The sequence below is a fragment of the Cricetulus griseus genome, chromosome 3 (genome assembly GCF_003668045.3).
Source record: "Cricetulus griseus strain 17A/GY chromosome 3, alternate assembly CriGri-PICRH-1.0, whole genome shotgun sequence".
Lineage (NCBI taxonomy): Eukaryota > Metazoa > Chordata > Mammalia > Rodentia > Cricetidae > Cricetulus > Cricetulus griseus.
In genome coordinates this window covers 122742008-122755118 of record NC_048596.1, presented here as the reverse complement: position 1 = coordinate 122755118, position 13111 = coordinate 122742008, and the positions used below count along the sequence as shown (strand labels likewise).

The following is a 13111-nucleotide window of genomic DNA, read 5'->3' as shown; positions in this document are numbered from 1 at the left end:
CCCCCTTGACACCGCATAACTAATTCTAACCAAGCACTACTTCACTTCACCTTAGCCTGTAAGAGCCTTGGGTAATTGTTAATGGCACTGGATACTCAGAGTCTGGCCCTCATTAACTTTCTTTAACCCAGGGCCAGGAATGAGGGATTCATGATAACATCAGGATACACATGGCTCTATCTCTGGATGTGGTTATCCAACCGCTTTTGAAATCTTGTCCGATTCAATCTCCATCAAATGTGCTCCCTAACACTTACAATCTATGACATTTGATTCCAGTTTCAGGTCAATAGCCAAGCAAGGGTTTAACACCATGCACCCTGAGACATCTTTTCCTGTTAAGACAGGACCGGTATGGAAGTGCACTGTCTCAAGTGCGGACCACCTGAGCACTGCAGGAAAAAGCAACAAAGTAGGTACTTGACAGTGCTGAGTCATTACAAGCGGATTCTTTGGTTATAGTAGGCGTCCATGGGCCTTTTGAGCATCAATAATCCCTTTCTAAAGGCAAATAAAATAGATACATATTGTACGCAGTGATCCACTCCCTGTGTGGGCGAGAGCGACCACAGTAGGGAATTAAGCTAAAACTACACAAACTCGCAGCTGCTCTCCAGGTACTGTAACTTTATCCCCACACTGAAAGATGGCTATTGGGATCTGGGTGGGACTATTCCCCCTGCAACAACCACTCAGATCAGGGCCACACTCGGGCGCCTTTTACTCTAAGCTGTTAAATTCCCCGGCAATTGGCGGATGGAGAAAGAGCCTGGGGAAAAATGATGCATAATGATTCGTTCTCCGGGCGGATGAAACAGAGAGTAGAGGACGCAGGATGCTAACTGGCTTTTCCTCCCATGTGCAGGTCACCTGAACCGTGATGCCTTTCCAGTCTCCGAGGAGGCTCCCTGACCTGAACTCGCCATCTGGCTCCGTTTTCGAGAGAGAAGAAGAAACAGTTGCATGCCCACCTGCCCGCGGCGACTCCACTCGGGCACCCCCCTCCCCGGCCCCCAGCCCCTGCCAAGCGCACGAGCTGCTGCCGGCATCCACGGTCCCGCCCGCTCCGGGCCGGCAGCTCCCCCGGCGGCCGCCTCTGCACCAGTCGCCAACCTCCGCGCCCGGCCGAGGTCATGCCCGCCTGCCCCCGGCGCCGGCGAGGCCCCCTCCCGGTGCCAGGCAGCAAGCAGAAGAAGCGCCGGCAGGGGAGGGGGTCCGCGGCAGAGTTGGCACCCGGACTCACCAGGTAGGCGCCCACCGTTCCCTGCGCCAACATCAAAGCGCACTCAGACACCAGGAAGATCTTGATGTTGGAAAAGCAGGACACCTTCTTTTTCTTCTTCTTGTTCCTCTGCGCCTCGTCCCCCTGCAGCTCGCCGCTCCGGCCGCCGCCCGACGAGCCTCCCGGCTTCTTCCCCTGCATCCTTCCCCCGCCGCCGCTGCCGCCGCCGCCGCTTTCCCGCTCGCCCCGGGTGTCGTGGCCGTTGCCGGGCGGGGGTGCGCGCTGCGAGGCTGCGTGCTGTCTCCGCCCCGGACCCGCGGCGGCCGCCCCCGTCCTGCCGCGGCTGGAGAGGTTGAAGGCTCCGCTCCTCGCCGCCGCCGCGCTCGCCCCCTTCCTCCTCCTCCCTCTCCTCCTCCTCCTCCTCCGCCCTCCCCTTGCCGCCTCCTCCAGCTCGGGCTGTGCCAATCACAGGGACTCCTCGCGCCGCCCGCCGCTTCACCTCCCTCAGACGCCCGTCGCTGCCTTCACCGGCTGCCCCTGGCCCCCCGGCCTCGCCTGCTTTCACTCCTAGCGCCCCAAACCCTGGCCACGGCCTGATCGCCGACTTGAGCCTCCCGCTGCGCCACTACTGGCTGCGACTTCGCTTCTAAGAGGCACGAGGAGACCTATTTGGGGCGCTGGGGACTGGCTGATAGTCACGGCTCGCGGGGTCTAGCTGCCCCCGAGAAATTGTAGAATCGGGGAGTCCTGGTGAGGTGGGAGGCTGAGCAATGAAGGTGCTACCCGGACACTAGGAGGCACTGTGGGGCCCTGGGCGCCACGGCGGAAACTGGGTGGTAGGTAGTGCGGCCAGCAATGGTGCACAGAGATGGGGGTTCACAGGCACCCTACTTCTAGTCCCGGTACCTAATGCTTAGGTACCCGAGTGTTAGGGCGGGAGATGAGGAGCTGCTTCCATAACGAGAATCCCGGGTACTGGTGCTGTATTCGGCTTGTTTCATGAATTTCTGGGGACAGTTGTTGCGCTTAGGGCTCCGGAAAATGCCAGAGGTCGGAGCTGCCAGGGGCTTCTTCGGTCTGCCAGCCTTTGCTCCAGCACTCGGTGGCTACTGAACCTGTCTAAATCGCCCATTCCCCGAAAATGGGAGAAAGAAACAGAAGCGCCGAGAAGGGAAGTTAGATCTTTAGGGAGTCTTCACTGACAGATAATCTCCCCCCAGCCACGGACTACAGGCGGCTGCAGGTCACAAGGACCCCAGCAGAGGGCCGTGTTTAGTTCTCCAGCTGCTTGCAGTCCGAATTCAGGAAGCAGTGAGCCACAAGCCTCCTCTGTCCCCACCCATCTCCTGACTATGTGGCCCTCCCTGACCCTGGCCTGAAGGTCCGCCTGCAGCAGCGCCCAATTGTCATCAGTCCTCACCCACAGCATTCCCTGGGACTTTGGTTCACAAGGCACTTCTGATAGGATCTACCAGTTCCAGCAATAGGGTTTGGAAGCTAAGGGGAAAGTGGACCGAACAGAAAGCACCTAGCAACTGAAAGTCCAAACACATTTGAAAAACTTTTCTTTACTAGTCATATCAAAAAACAGAGACTGGGGTCTATATCCCAATGCCAAGGTTCTCATTTAAAAGTGCATAGCAATTAGCACTGCCATAATTTCTACTTTCTTGTAGAGAAATTGAGTAAGAATAGACGGTGGTGGCACAGTGGGGGTGTGTTGTTTGCCTTACCATTTAAATATAAATTGCTTCATCCATCTGTCTTCCAGACATGACCTCACCTAGTCTTGGTGTGGTTTTCAATGTGCTTCTCCTTGTCTGGGGTAACTTCTACCCAAATTACTCCCTGGCATCAGTAACTACACTGTTCTCCACCAGTTGTATTGTAACTGGAGTTGTTAGGATCAAAGCTTGAGCTCCAGCACCCCTAACAATCGAGGTTCAGCCACCTGTCCTGAATATGTCAATTAAAGGGGCAAAAGCAGAGAAGAGAGATTAATTCAATATGGTTACATTGGGAAGAATTACAACTAGACTAATCTAGTGATCTCCCCCAACCCTATTACATCTTCTGTGTTCTGCATGCACTTTAGCTTTAGAGTACAAAAAAGGTATGCATCACCAAGTAGTCCTGGCCAAGGTATAGTCCTGGCCATCATTAACCCATGACTGCCTGAGTTCCAGTCTCAATGAGGTAGTTTGACAAGTTGCCAGAACCCTGTGGAATATCTTCCTGGCAGACAAGTTACTCCTGTGGCTGGCAGCCTGTTCTTCTCCGGGCATGAGGTTGGTAAGGAAATTTCAGTTCCTTCAGGACCACTTATCCAATAGTTTGATTTCCAAGGGAAAGGGACAGGAGTGTCTCTGGGCTCCTGTCCTGGCCTATTACACCATGGTTGAAATCCTTACTGCCTGGCTGTCTTCTCTCCACCACCTCTGGTCACGCAATGCCAGCTTTCTTGAGGATCTTCAGCTTTTTGCCTTGTCCCTTCTCCAGGCTCTGGCCTTACAGAATCCTTCCTCACTCAGGAAGTCCTTTGATGAGCTGGGACCATGGATGGGGGTCCTTCCTTGTCTCTGGATAAGAGTTGCAAAGCTGCCAGTTGAAATGTCATTCTGAGTGCATTAGCCTTCCAGACTTATTTGCATGCCCTGTCATCACAAGTGTCGATGGTCATTTTGTGCTTGCCTTAACCAAGCTCTCAGTGCAGACTTGCATTTTACTATAACCCTCAGCAACCCTCTAGATGTAAACCAAACTAGATGTTGTGGTTTGCCTGTTTAGTGAGAAAACTGACACCTAAGAAGGGCAATTAACCCTACCAAAGCTACTTACTCAGTAAGGGTTGGGAGAGCCAATAGGGTGTCTGCCTTCACATCTTACAGTCTCATCAGGAAGGTGCAATTCACAGTGTTCCCCATATAAGCAAAGATTCAGAGAGGTGTAGTAGATAGCCCAGCGTTACACAGCTAAAATGGGATAGGACTTGAATCCAAGTCCAGCTGTCTGCTCTAAAGCACATTGCCTCATATAGACTGAGGGGAGGGCAGCTTAGCTTTATTTTAGATGTATAATGTGAGCTATCTGTAAATAAATTAGGCATAAATGCTATCAGAGATAGGGTTTTAGATTTGGACTGCCAATTCTCCCTACAATTGACAGTTATGAATGCCATACTGCACCAGCAGGCTTAAGAATTCAACAAGTCAGTTAGAGACTTAGAGGGTGTGTAAGAAGGAATTTTGAGCACTTAATTCAGTACCCTTCATCCTGTTCAAAGCTGTGGCTCCTGGCTGATGGGGTAGGTTTGTGAGCCCTTGGTGCTGCTTCCACTTTGTCATCCCTGATACACAAAGGATGAGGCATAAAATTAGCCATCATTGGGTCTGCACAGCTCACAAACATTTATCAAGTTGTGATGGCTGCTGCCTTATCTGTCCCACATCCATGGAGATCTGGGTCTACTGAGCCCCTTACTACTAAGAAAGAGCAACAAGTGGCTTTGTGATATTCAGAGCAGTTGGCAGGGATTGAACCTGCATGCTCCAGCAGGAATTGATAGGGGTCCCTAAAAAGAAAAAAAATGAGAGGAAGAAGCAGGCTGGGGGGAGGAGGGCTTAGCTCTCCTGATGCCAGCATTACTCACTTTTACCACCTTTAGAAATGGACAGTCCACAGTGACATGGAAGGCAAGACAGAGTCTAAAGACAAGATGGCCTTGATATTGCCATGAAACCAAAACCATTCCAGTGTCCAGCTGAGGTCTTTTTGGTATACCTATTCTCCTAGTGGTGAATTTAGGGATGGGACCGTGGTCAGTGGCCACAGAGACCTTGCATTTGTTTTGGATTTTTCTATCACTTTCCTGGGCACAGTAACTCTTCACAGTCAGAAGGAAACATTGCTAGTAAGGCCTTGGATCTCAGATTCTTATTTGGTTGGCTGCTGGCAGTATTCTGGACACTGGAAAGCCACATAATCTTGAAATCTGACCCAGGAAAGCCAGAAGACTATTTCCTGAAGTAGGAAGATAAAATGACCTCAGAGTCCCAAAATATTAACATGTAATAGGCAAATACTGAGTGGATGGGATTTGGAGAGCTTCTCTCTCCTACTGCAGATGAGAAGTGGGTTAAATTCATGGTCACACACACACACACACACACACACACACACACACACACACACACACACACAGTGACAGTCTTCCACTGTCCCTGGGCTGTGGTAGGATGTTATATCAAGCGGCCTCAATGGAATTCAACACAATGAGAAACTGTTGTTCACATAATTCACACAAATCATTTTTTGCCAGCTCCAATTTTGTTCATAACAAATACAAGGTAGGAAAACAAATGTATAGAATGATTTCTGATTGTCAGTGGGATGGAAAAACAGGTGCTTAGATGCTTACCCTGTAGATGGTGAAATATATATATATATATATATATATATATTACATAAATAAAATATAACAAATAAACAACATATAAAATAATATTATACATTATTATTTATGTAAATTATGTATTACTAATAATAACATTATTATTATTACTCAAGGATAGAATTGAAGTGAATCTAACTTCTTTAGCTTGAAAGTAATGTTTGTATTTAGCTAAAGTTTCTTCTCCTTATAGTCTTTCTCTTTCCCCAAACCATTTTCCAGTTTGTCTGATATATGCCTGTTTATCAAATCCTCTGTTAGCTAGCCACTATATGCTGAAACTCATATTGTAAATTATCTCTCTTAATGTGAATATTTCCTGAAGCTCAACAATGAATAAAAAGGATAAACATCCCTGTAGATAGAATTTGCAACCAAGTGAATCCTAGATCCAGCTGGAAAAAGAGAAGATATGAGAGCATGGGTAGAAATTGGAGAATTAACAGGAGTTAAGTAGGGTTTTCAGAAATGTGCTATATTCATGACAGAATAGTTTTGAAGTGAACAAAAGGAATAAAAATATATAGTACTGTTTGTGCTTTCAGGCTCTCCCTTCAAGGTCTTTTGATGGTTTGAAAGTAAATAGAATTTGTTTATCTAAATAGTGCTATTCGATCCCTGGTATAAAAAGAGTATGTACATATGCGTCATGATTTGAAAAAACAAATTCAGCCTAAAGTTGATACAAAATCAACCAATATTGGGCTGTATTTTAGTAAGATGTTTGTGTTTGTTTCTGATTTTGAGCTTTAGGAAGAGAATCATTATCAAAAGACATGCTGGACATTTTCATGCTAATGGAGCCAGCGCACCGGCATCCTGCAGGGAAAGCACCTGGACAACTCATGACATAGTTGGGCCCTTGGGGGGGTAGCGTCCACATGCTGTTTGTCTCCTGTCAGGCTGTTGTTTCAGCAGCACATCTGAACTGTAGGACAAAAGAAAGAATGCTAGCCTTCAGCTCACAATAGTCGTCTGAATGTTTCTTTTCCAGTATCTGTTCAAATACCAGAGAGCATTCCAAAAGGCTCCAGGACATGAAGGGGCCAAGAGTCAGGATGTGGAATACAGGATGTGGATTCTTGAGGAAGTTGTCCCTAACACGGGAGCAAGGAAGAGAACCTCCTGCCTTCATAGGAAGGCAGAAGGGAGCTCTGTGTAGGGATCAAGGCTGGTTTCTCAACCAGAAAGCCCAAAAAATCCCCCCTGACCCACCATACATCCTACATTCTCATCTTGCTGGGTCTACCAGTGCAACTGTAGCTCCCAGCAATGCACCATGGGATTGGGTGAAAGGAAAGCTAATTGTGGAGTAAATCCTAAAATGCAAATGAAATAAGGAGATGTCCATATGGATTACATGGACCACATTGTAGTTGTTATCTAATGTCATATAATAGCAAGCCAACCTATAACTTAGTAGTCTAAAACAATGATACTGACTTTGATCAATCTTTATTCTTCAGTCACAACTGGAGACCCTAGACTGGTTGTCAGTTAAAGGAGCTGGAAGACTAGGCCAGGAGATCCTGTGGCTTCTCGTTTGGATTTTTATGACTGTATCTTGGTCTAGGAAGACTCAAATCCCCGGGGGGGGGCAAGAACAGCTGTTAGTTATTCTGGTATTATTCTGTTAGTTATTTTGCTTGTTGTCATGATCAACTTCCTGATAAGAAGCCACTTAAGGAGCTTACTTTGACTTGGTGGTGGCGGTTCTACAATCTCTCATAGCAGGAAGCACTTGGCAGCTGCAGCAGGTATGGCTGCACACATTGCATCCGTAATCAGGAAGCAGAGTGTGGACAGGAAATCTTCAAGGCTTGTCCACAGTGGCCCACTTCCTCCCAGAAGGCTCTACTTCCTAAAACTCCCAAACCGTCCCACTCAGCACTGCCAGCTGGAGAGTAAGTGTTCAAAACAATAAGCCTATGGGGGAATATTTCACATTCATACTACATCAACCTCCTTGGACAAATAATAACAAAAGGCAAATTTGAGCTTAATTGAAAAAGAAACACATAGACAATTTAAAATACTGCACCACATTTTCGGCAAAAATGCTAAATAAAAAGGCACAGTGCATATAAAAGATACTTTAAAAAAATCTACAAACATCCAGAGAAAAATACAAATGCTACTACGTAGGATAAAAATGAGCACAGTGAGTTGACAATACATCACAAGAATAGATGCCCCCAAAGAGCATAGTGTAAGTGGTACTGGGGAGAAAACACTTGTGACTAAAATGTCAATTTGTGAAGACGACAGTACAAAGAGAAGCAATCTAATGAAGATCTGAGAAAAAGGCTCCCTTCTGTACTTTCATTCTAAAGCCAAAAGATCCTCTCTGAGGAAGCAGTATGTAAAAGACAAAGACCTCATGAATAGCAGAGACACATGCAAAATTATTGTGACGGTTCCAGACAAACATACCAAATTAGGTTTTAAAATGTTGAAAAAATATTAGAATAAATACATTTTTTTCTTTCTTAAGATTACCAGAAACAAACACAATAATTTATTTGTCTATGGTTTAAATGATGTTGACAAAAATTGTGGGAAATGGATGCTCTGAACAAAGATGAGGATTGGGATGGCTTTCCATTGGGAGAGTGATTACCTAGGCACACACAGAGGCCAGATTCCATCCCAGGACCACATACACCATGAATCCAAGGTCATCCTCGGCTACATAGTAAGTTTGAGGTCAGCCAATGCTACATGAAGCCTATCCCGAGGAAGGAAATTCTATATCTTTCCAAGGAGGGTGTCAAAGCTTCTGTATTACTGATGGGCTCCATGGCATACACCTGTAACCCTGTGGGGAGGCAAAGGCAGGACAGCAAGTATGAGGCCAGCTTGGGCTGCAGCATAAGTTCCATCTCCATAAAGGTTGTAGACTTGGTAGCCACACATTTGTAATCCCATTGTTAGGGAAGCAGGGGCTTCAAGTTCAATGCCAGTTTTTGTTACCTTGTGAGTTCCAGGACAGCCTGGGCTACATAGCGAGAACTTGTGAAGAAAAACACACGTTATATTTTTCATGAATTTGGCCATTACAGAATCTATGCACTTAGGATGATCATAAACAAAAAAAAAATCTTAAATTCGGCCTGGTAGTGGTGGTGCACGCATTTAATCCCAGCATTTGGGAGGCAGATACAGATGGATCTCTGTGAGTTCGAGGCCCTCCTGGTATACAGAGTGAGTTCCAAGACAGCCTGGGATACACAGAGAAACCCTGTCTTAAAAAACAAGGAGGACTCTAAGAGAGACATACATGGTCCTCTAGAGAAGGGGAAGGGGACAAGATCTCCTGAGAAAATTGGGAGCAGGGGGTGGGGAGAGGGAGCTAGGAGAATGAGAAGGGGTGAAGAGGAGTGGTGAGGAGGACATGAGGGAGCAGGAAGGTTGAGTTGGGGGAAGAATAGAGGAGAGCAAGATAAGAGATATCATAATAGAGGGAGCCATTATAGGTTTAGAGAGAAATCAGGCACTAGGGAAATGTCTGGAGATCTACAAGGGTGATACCAACTAACAATCTAAACAATAGAGGAGAGGCTATCTTAAATGCCCTCCCCTGATAATGAGATTGATGACTAATTTATATGCTATCCTATAGCCTTCATCCAGTAGCTGATGGAAGTAGAAACAGACACCCACAGCTAAACACTGAACTGAACTGGAATCCAGTTGCAGAGAAGAAGTGATGAGCATAGGGGTCCAGACCAGGCTGGTGAAACCTACAAAAACAACTGACCTGAACATTGGGGAACTCTTGCTCCCCACACTGATGGCTGGGATACCAGAATGGGACTGATCCAGACTCCATGAATGTGGGTGTCAGTGATGAGACCTCAGAAATCTATGGGGCCTCATGTAGCGGATCAGTACTTATCCCTAGCATAGGAATGGACTTTGGGAGCCCATTCCACATAGAGGGAAACTCCCTGAGCCTAGACACATGGGGGTGGGCCTAGGCCCTATCCCAAAGGATATGATGGACTCCAAAGACCTCCCCCTATGGAAGGCCTCACCTTCCCTGGGGAGCAGAAAGGGTATGTGATTGGTAGGGTGTTAGTTGGGAGGGAGGGGAGAAGGGTAGGGAGAGGGAACAGGGATTGACATGTAAAACAATCTTGTTTCTAATTCAAATAAAAAATGGAGAAAAAATAACCAAAAAAGCAAACAAACAAAAATCTTAAATCCAGGGGTCAGAAAGATAGCTCAACAGTTAAAAGCACTGGCTACCAATCATGATGACCTGATTTTGATTCCCAGGACACACATAGTGGAAGGACAGAAACAGCTCCCACAAATTGTCCTCTGACCTCCGCATACTGAGGGACTCACATGTACACCTATGCACAAGCATACATTCATATGCACACTAAATAAATGTACTAAGTTTTAAATCTTAAGTTTGAAGAATTAAAAGGAGATGATATACCTAGTGTTGATGATTACTGTTGTTGTTTTGATGGATTCTAGAATTGTCTGGGAGACTGTACCCTCTGAGAACCTGTGAGGGGTTATCTTGATTATGTGAACCAATGTAGGAAGATCCATCTTAATAGTGAGGTGGGTAACTTCCTTGGCAGGGGATGCTGGCCTGAATAAAACAGGGAAGGGAAGCTGGTCCCTAGCTTGCATTCTTCCCTGACTCTTTGCAGAGTGTGATGCAATGCGACCAGCTCTCTGGAGCTGGTGAAGCCTTGACTTCCCCATCAGGATGGGCTATGCCTTGAACTGTAAGCTAAAACAAGCCCAGCCCTACTCCAGTTGCTTTCCTTAAGGTTGTACTGTCATTACATATCTCTATTCCCTTTCTTCCCTCCAAACCTTCCCATATATCTTTCTCCACTTTCCTTCTAATCCATGGCCTCATTTCCTATCAGTTGTGGTATTTTGTCAGAACAATGAGAAAAGAAACCAAGATGCTTACAAAACTTGGGAAAATAAAAACTGGGGAAATCGTTAGGTAGCACTGTGGGCTGAGTCAGAGACTGCTGTTTCAGAATGCCTTGTTACTCCATCTCATTAGCTTTGGTCTGCCTGATACTTAGAGCCTGAGCTCTCTTATCTGCAAAATGAAGAACTTGTGTCACTCTAGAGAATATACAAAGGCAAAGAGAAAACAAAACTGAAAAGTAAAAAGAAAAAAAGCATATAAAAGTAAACAGGGGATTTTTATAAATTATGAAAATACTATTTAAGAAACATCACATAGCTTTGAGAAGCTGAAGCAAATGGATGACTTCATGACAAATTGCACCTGACCCTAAAGAGAAGTCATGAACTGGATATTTACACACATATATGATTTGCCTGCCTCTGTATTTTGGGGGCTACAGGTGTGCTGCCACCAGATTTTTTGTGAGTATTGTTAGTATTCAGGCAAATGGGATTCTGACAAGATACGCCCTCAGCTGCAGCCACTAAGAGCACCACCTGTGCATATTCACCATGGTCCCTTTTAAAAGGGCCCTGCCTACCTTCCATCCTCCTCTCTTTCTTTCTCTCCCTCTCTCTCTCTGTTCCTCCTCTGTTTCCTCTTTCTCTTTTCCTCTCTCCCCCTCTTTCTTCTCTCCCCTGCAGTTTCTGTCTCCAGAGGCTGGTCTCACCCCTCCCCTTTCCCCTTTTTATGATCCCTTTACCAAATGAAAACCCTCTCTGCTTGAACCCTGTTGTATGGTGTCTTTCTCTCACATACCACTTTTCTTAAATTACAACAGGTACTAGGGATCTGAACTTGGCCTTCATGCTTGTGAAGCAAGCACTTTGCTTAACGACCTCTCTCCAGCCTGTGAGTTATATTTTTTAAAAGTTAAAAACATATTTTTAAAAAGGAAAATTGGAACAGTTAATCAGTGGGCATATCCTTCTAGATATTAAAGCATCATCATCGGTAAATTGAATTGAATATTACTAGCTCAGGAAGTGGCCTTCAGATAGACAGGATAGAGCAACCACCCTGAACTAGACTCTAGTATCTATACCAGCTTAATAAAAGAAACTCAGCAACAACATTTTTTTTTTAAAAATGGAGAGAGAAATATTATTCATCAAATAACTGGGGAGACTGATGAATTCAAACCACAGCCTCACCATGAACACAGCCTCAAACCAATACAATAAAAACAGATGGATTAAAGAACCACACACAGATGAACCATTTTTAAAAATTAATGGATCTCTGGTGAAGAAAAGGCATTCTGAGGGGAAAAAAAAGCCATGCAAGTAATTACCAAGGAAACGCTAGACAGATTTTACTCCGACACCATTAAAACTGCTAAATGCTCTACCTCAGGAAATGTGACTCAAAACAATCAAATGACAAATTGGGAAAAGTTGTTGAAGCAGCAAGGCAGACAGAGGATATCTTTAAATGAACACTGAATGCCCTCTTTCAAATCAATAAATAAAATCCTAATACTGGAAGGAGATACAGGCAAGAGCCACCCAGAACATGGAAAAGAAATACAAACTCCAGTACACATGAAATAAAAATGCCCTCACAACTAATCAAATGGATATGAGGTGTATTTTATTCACCCACACATGGCAAAATCCTGTATACATTTATTGATTGATGTGTGTGTGTGTGTGTGTATACCTGAGTACCTGTGTACCTGTGTACCTGTGTACCTATGCCACAGCACATGTAACAGAAGAGGTCAGAGGACAGCTCACAGAAATCAGTCCTCCTCTGTCACTATGAGTTCCAAGGATCAAATTTTGGCTTGGCAGCAAGTTCCCGCTGAGCCATCACCCTGGCTTACTTCCTTAAAGAGCATGTTCTGTTAAAGCCTTGTGGAAAAGGCTCCCTCACAAGTTTCTGCCTCCAGTATGAACTCACACAAAATCTGTTCAAAGTGATCTGCCATCTTCTACCTGGGTCATCAAATTGTTCCCTTCCTATAATCTGCTAATCCCCTGCCGATGCATCTCACCTAGGAAAGTAATTGGAGACACAAATACAAAAGATTAAGTACTGTGTTTTACTGTACAATGTTTATTGAGTCATTTTTATAACATGGAGAGATCAGAGGAGTCTATATCTTACCAGACAGCAAAATTAGATTTCCCTTCTGTTCCTTTGTGTTGTTTCAGCCCTCTTTTTTCTTTTGAGACAGTGTCTCACTTAGCTGACCTGAAACTCTGTAGCTAAGTAGGCCTGGAGCAAGCAATCCATTGCCTCAATCCATTATAGGCACATCTGATCAGGCCTGGAAAAACTACATTTTAAAGCAAATTGAATTCTCAACTACTTAAAAAAATCTTTTAAAAGAAGTGTATGATTGGGGAAATGTTCTTGATAGGGTAAGTGACAAGGGTTCCAAACTGTTGCATTGCTCAACTATCTTAACACACACTTAAGACTGTGGGTTCTAGAATCAGTCAGGCTGCATGAAACTGAAGCACAATCTGCCACTACT

General features: G+C 45.3%; 2 protein-coding genes across 5 annotated transcripts in view; one reads left to right on the top strand and one right to left on the bottom strand.

Moving 5' to 3' along the window:
* The window catches only part of Slco3a1 (solute carrier organic anion transporter family member 3A1), a 279214-nt gene extending 277614 nt beyond the window's left edge, over nt 1-1600 (bottom strand). For 2 of the 3 annotated variants that reach the window (XM_027408153.2, XM_027408152.2), the window contains exon 1: nt 1244-1423. In XM_027408153.2, the coding sequence (XP_027263954.1) occupies nt 1244-1423 (180 nt within the window). Of the gene's footprint in view, nt 1-1243 lie in introns of all 3 variants that reach the window. The other variant, XM_027408151.2, reaches the window with a different exon arrangement.
* LOC113834922 (vegetative cell wall protein gp1-like) overlaps nt 750-13111 on the top strand; it is a 95812-nt gene continuing 83450 nt past the window's right edge. Inside the window, exon 1 of one of the 2 annotated variants that reach the window (XM_035442448.1) lies at nt 750-1246. In XM_035442448.1, coding sequence (XP_035298339.1) covers nt 881-1246 — 366 coding nt within the window. In that variant the 5' untranslated portion in view covers nt 750-880. The remainder of the gene's footprint in view (nt 1247-13111) is intronic. The other variant, XR_003483929.2, reaches the window with a different exon arrangement.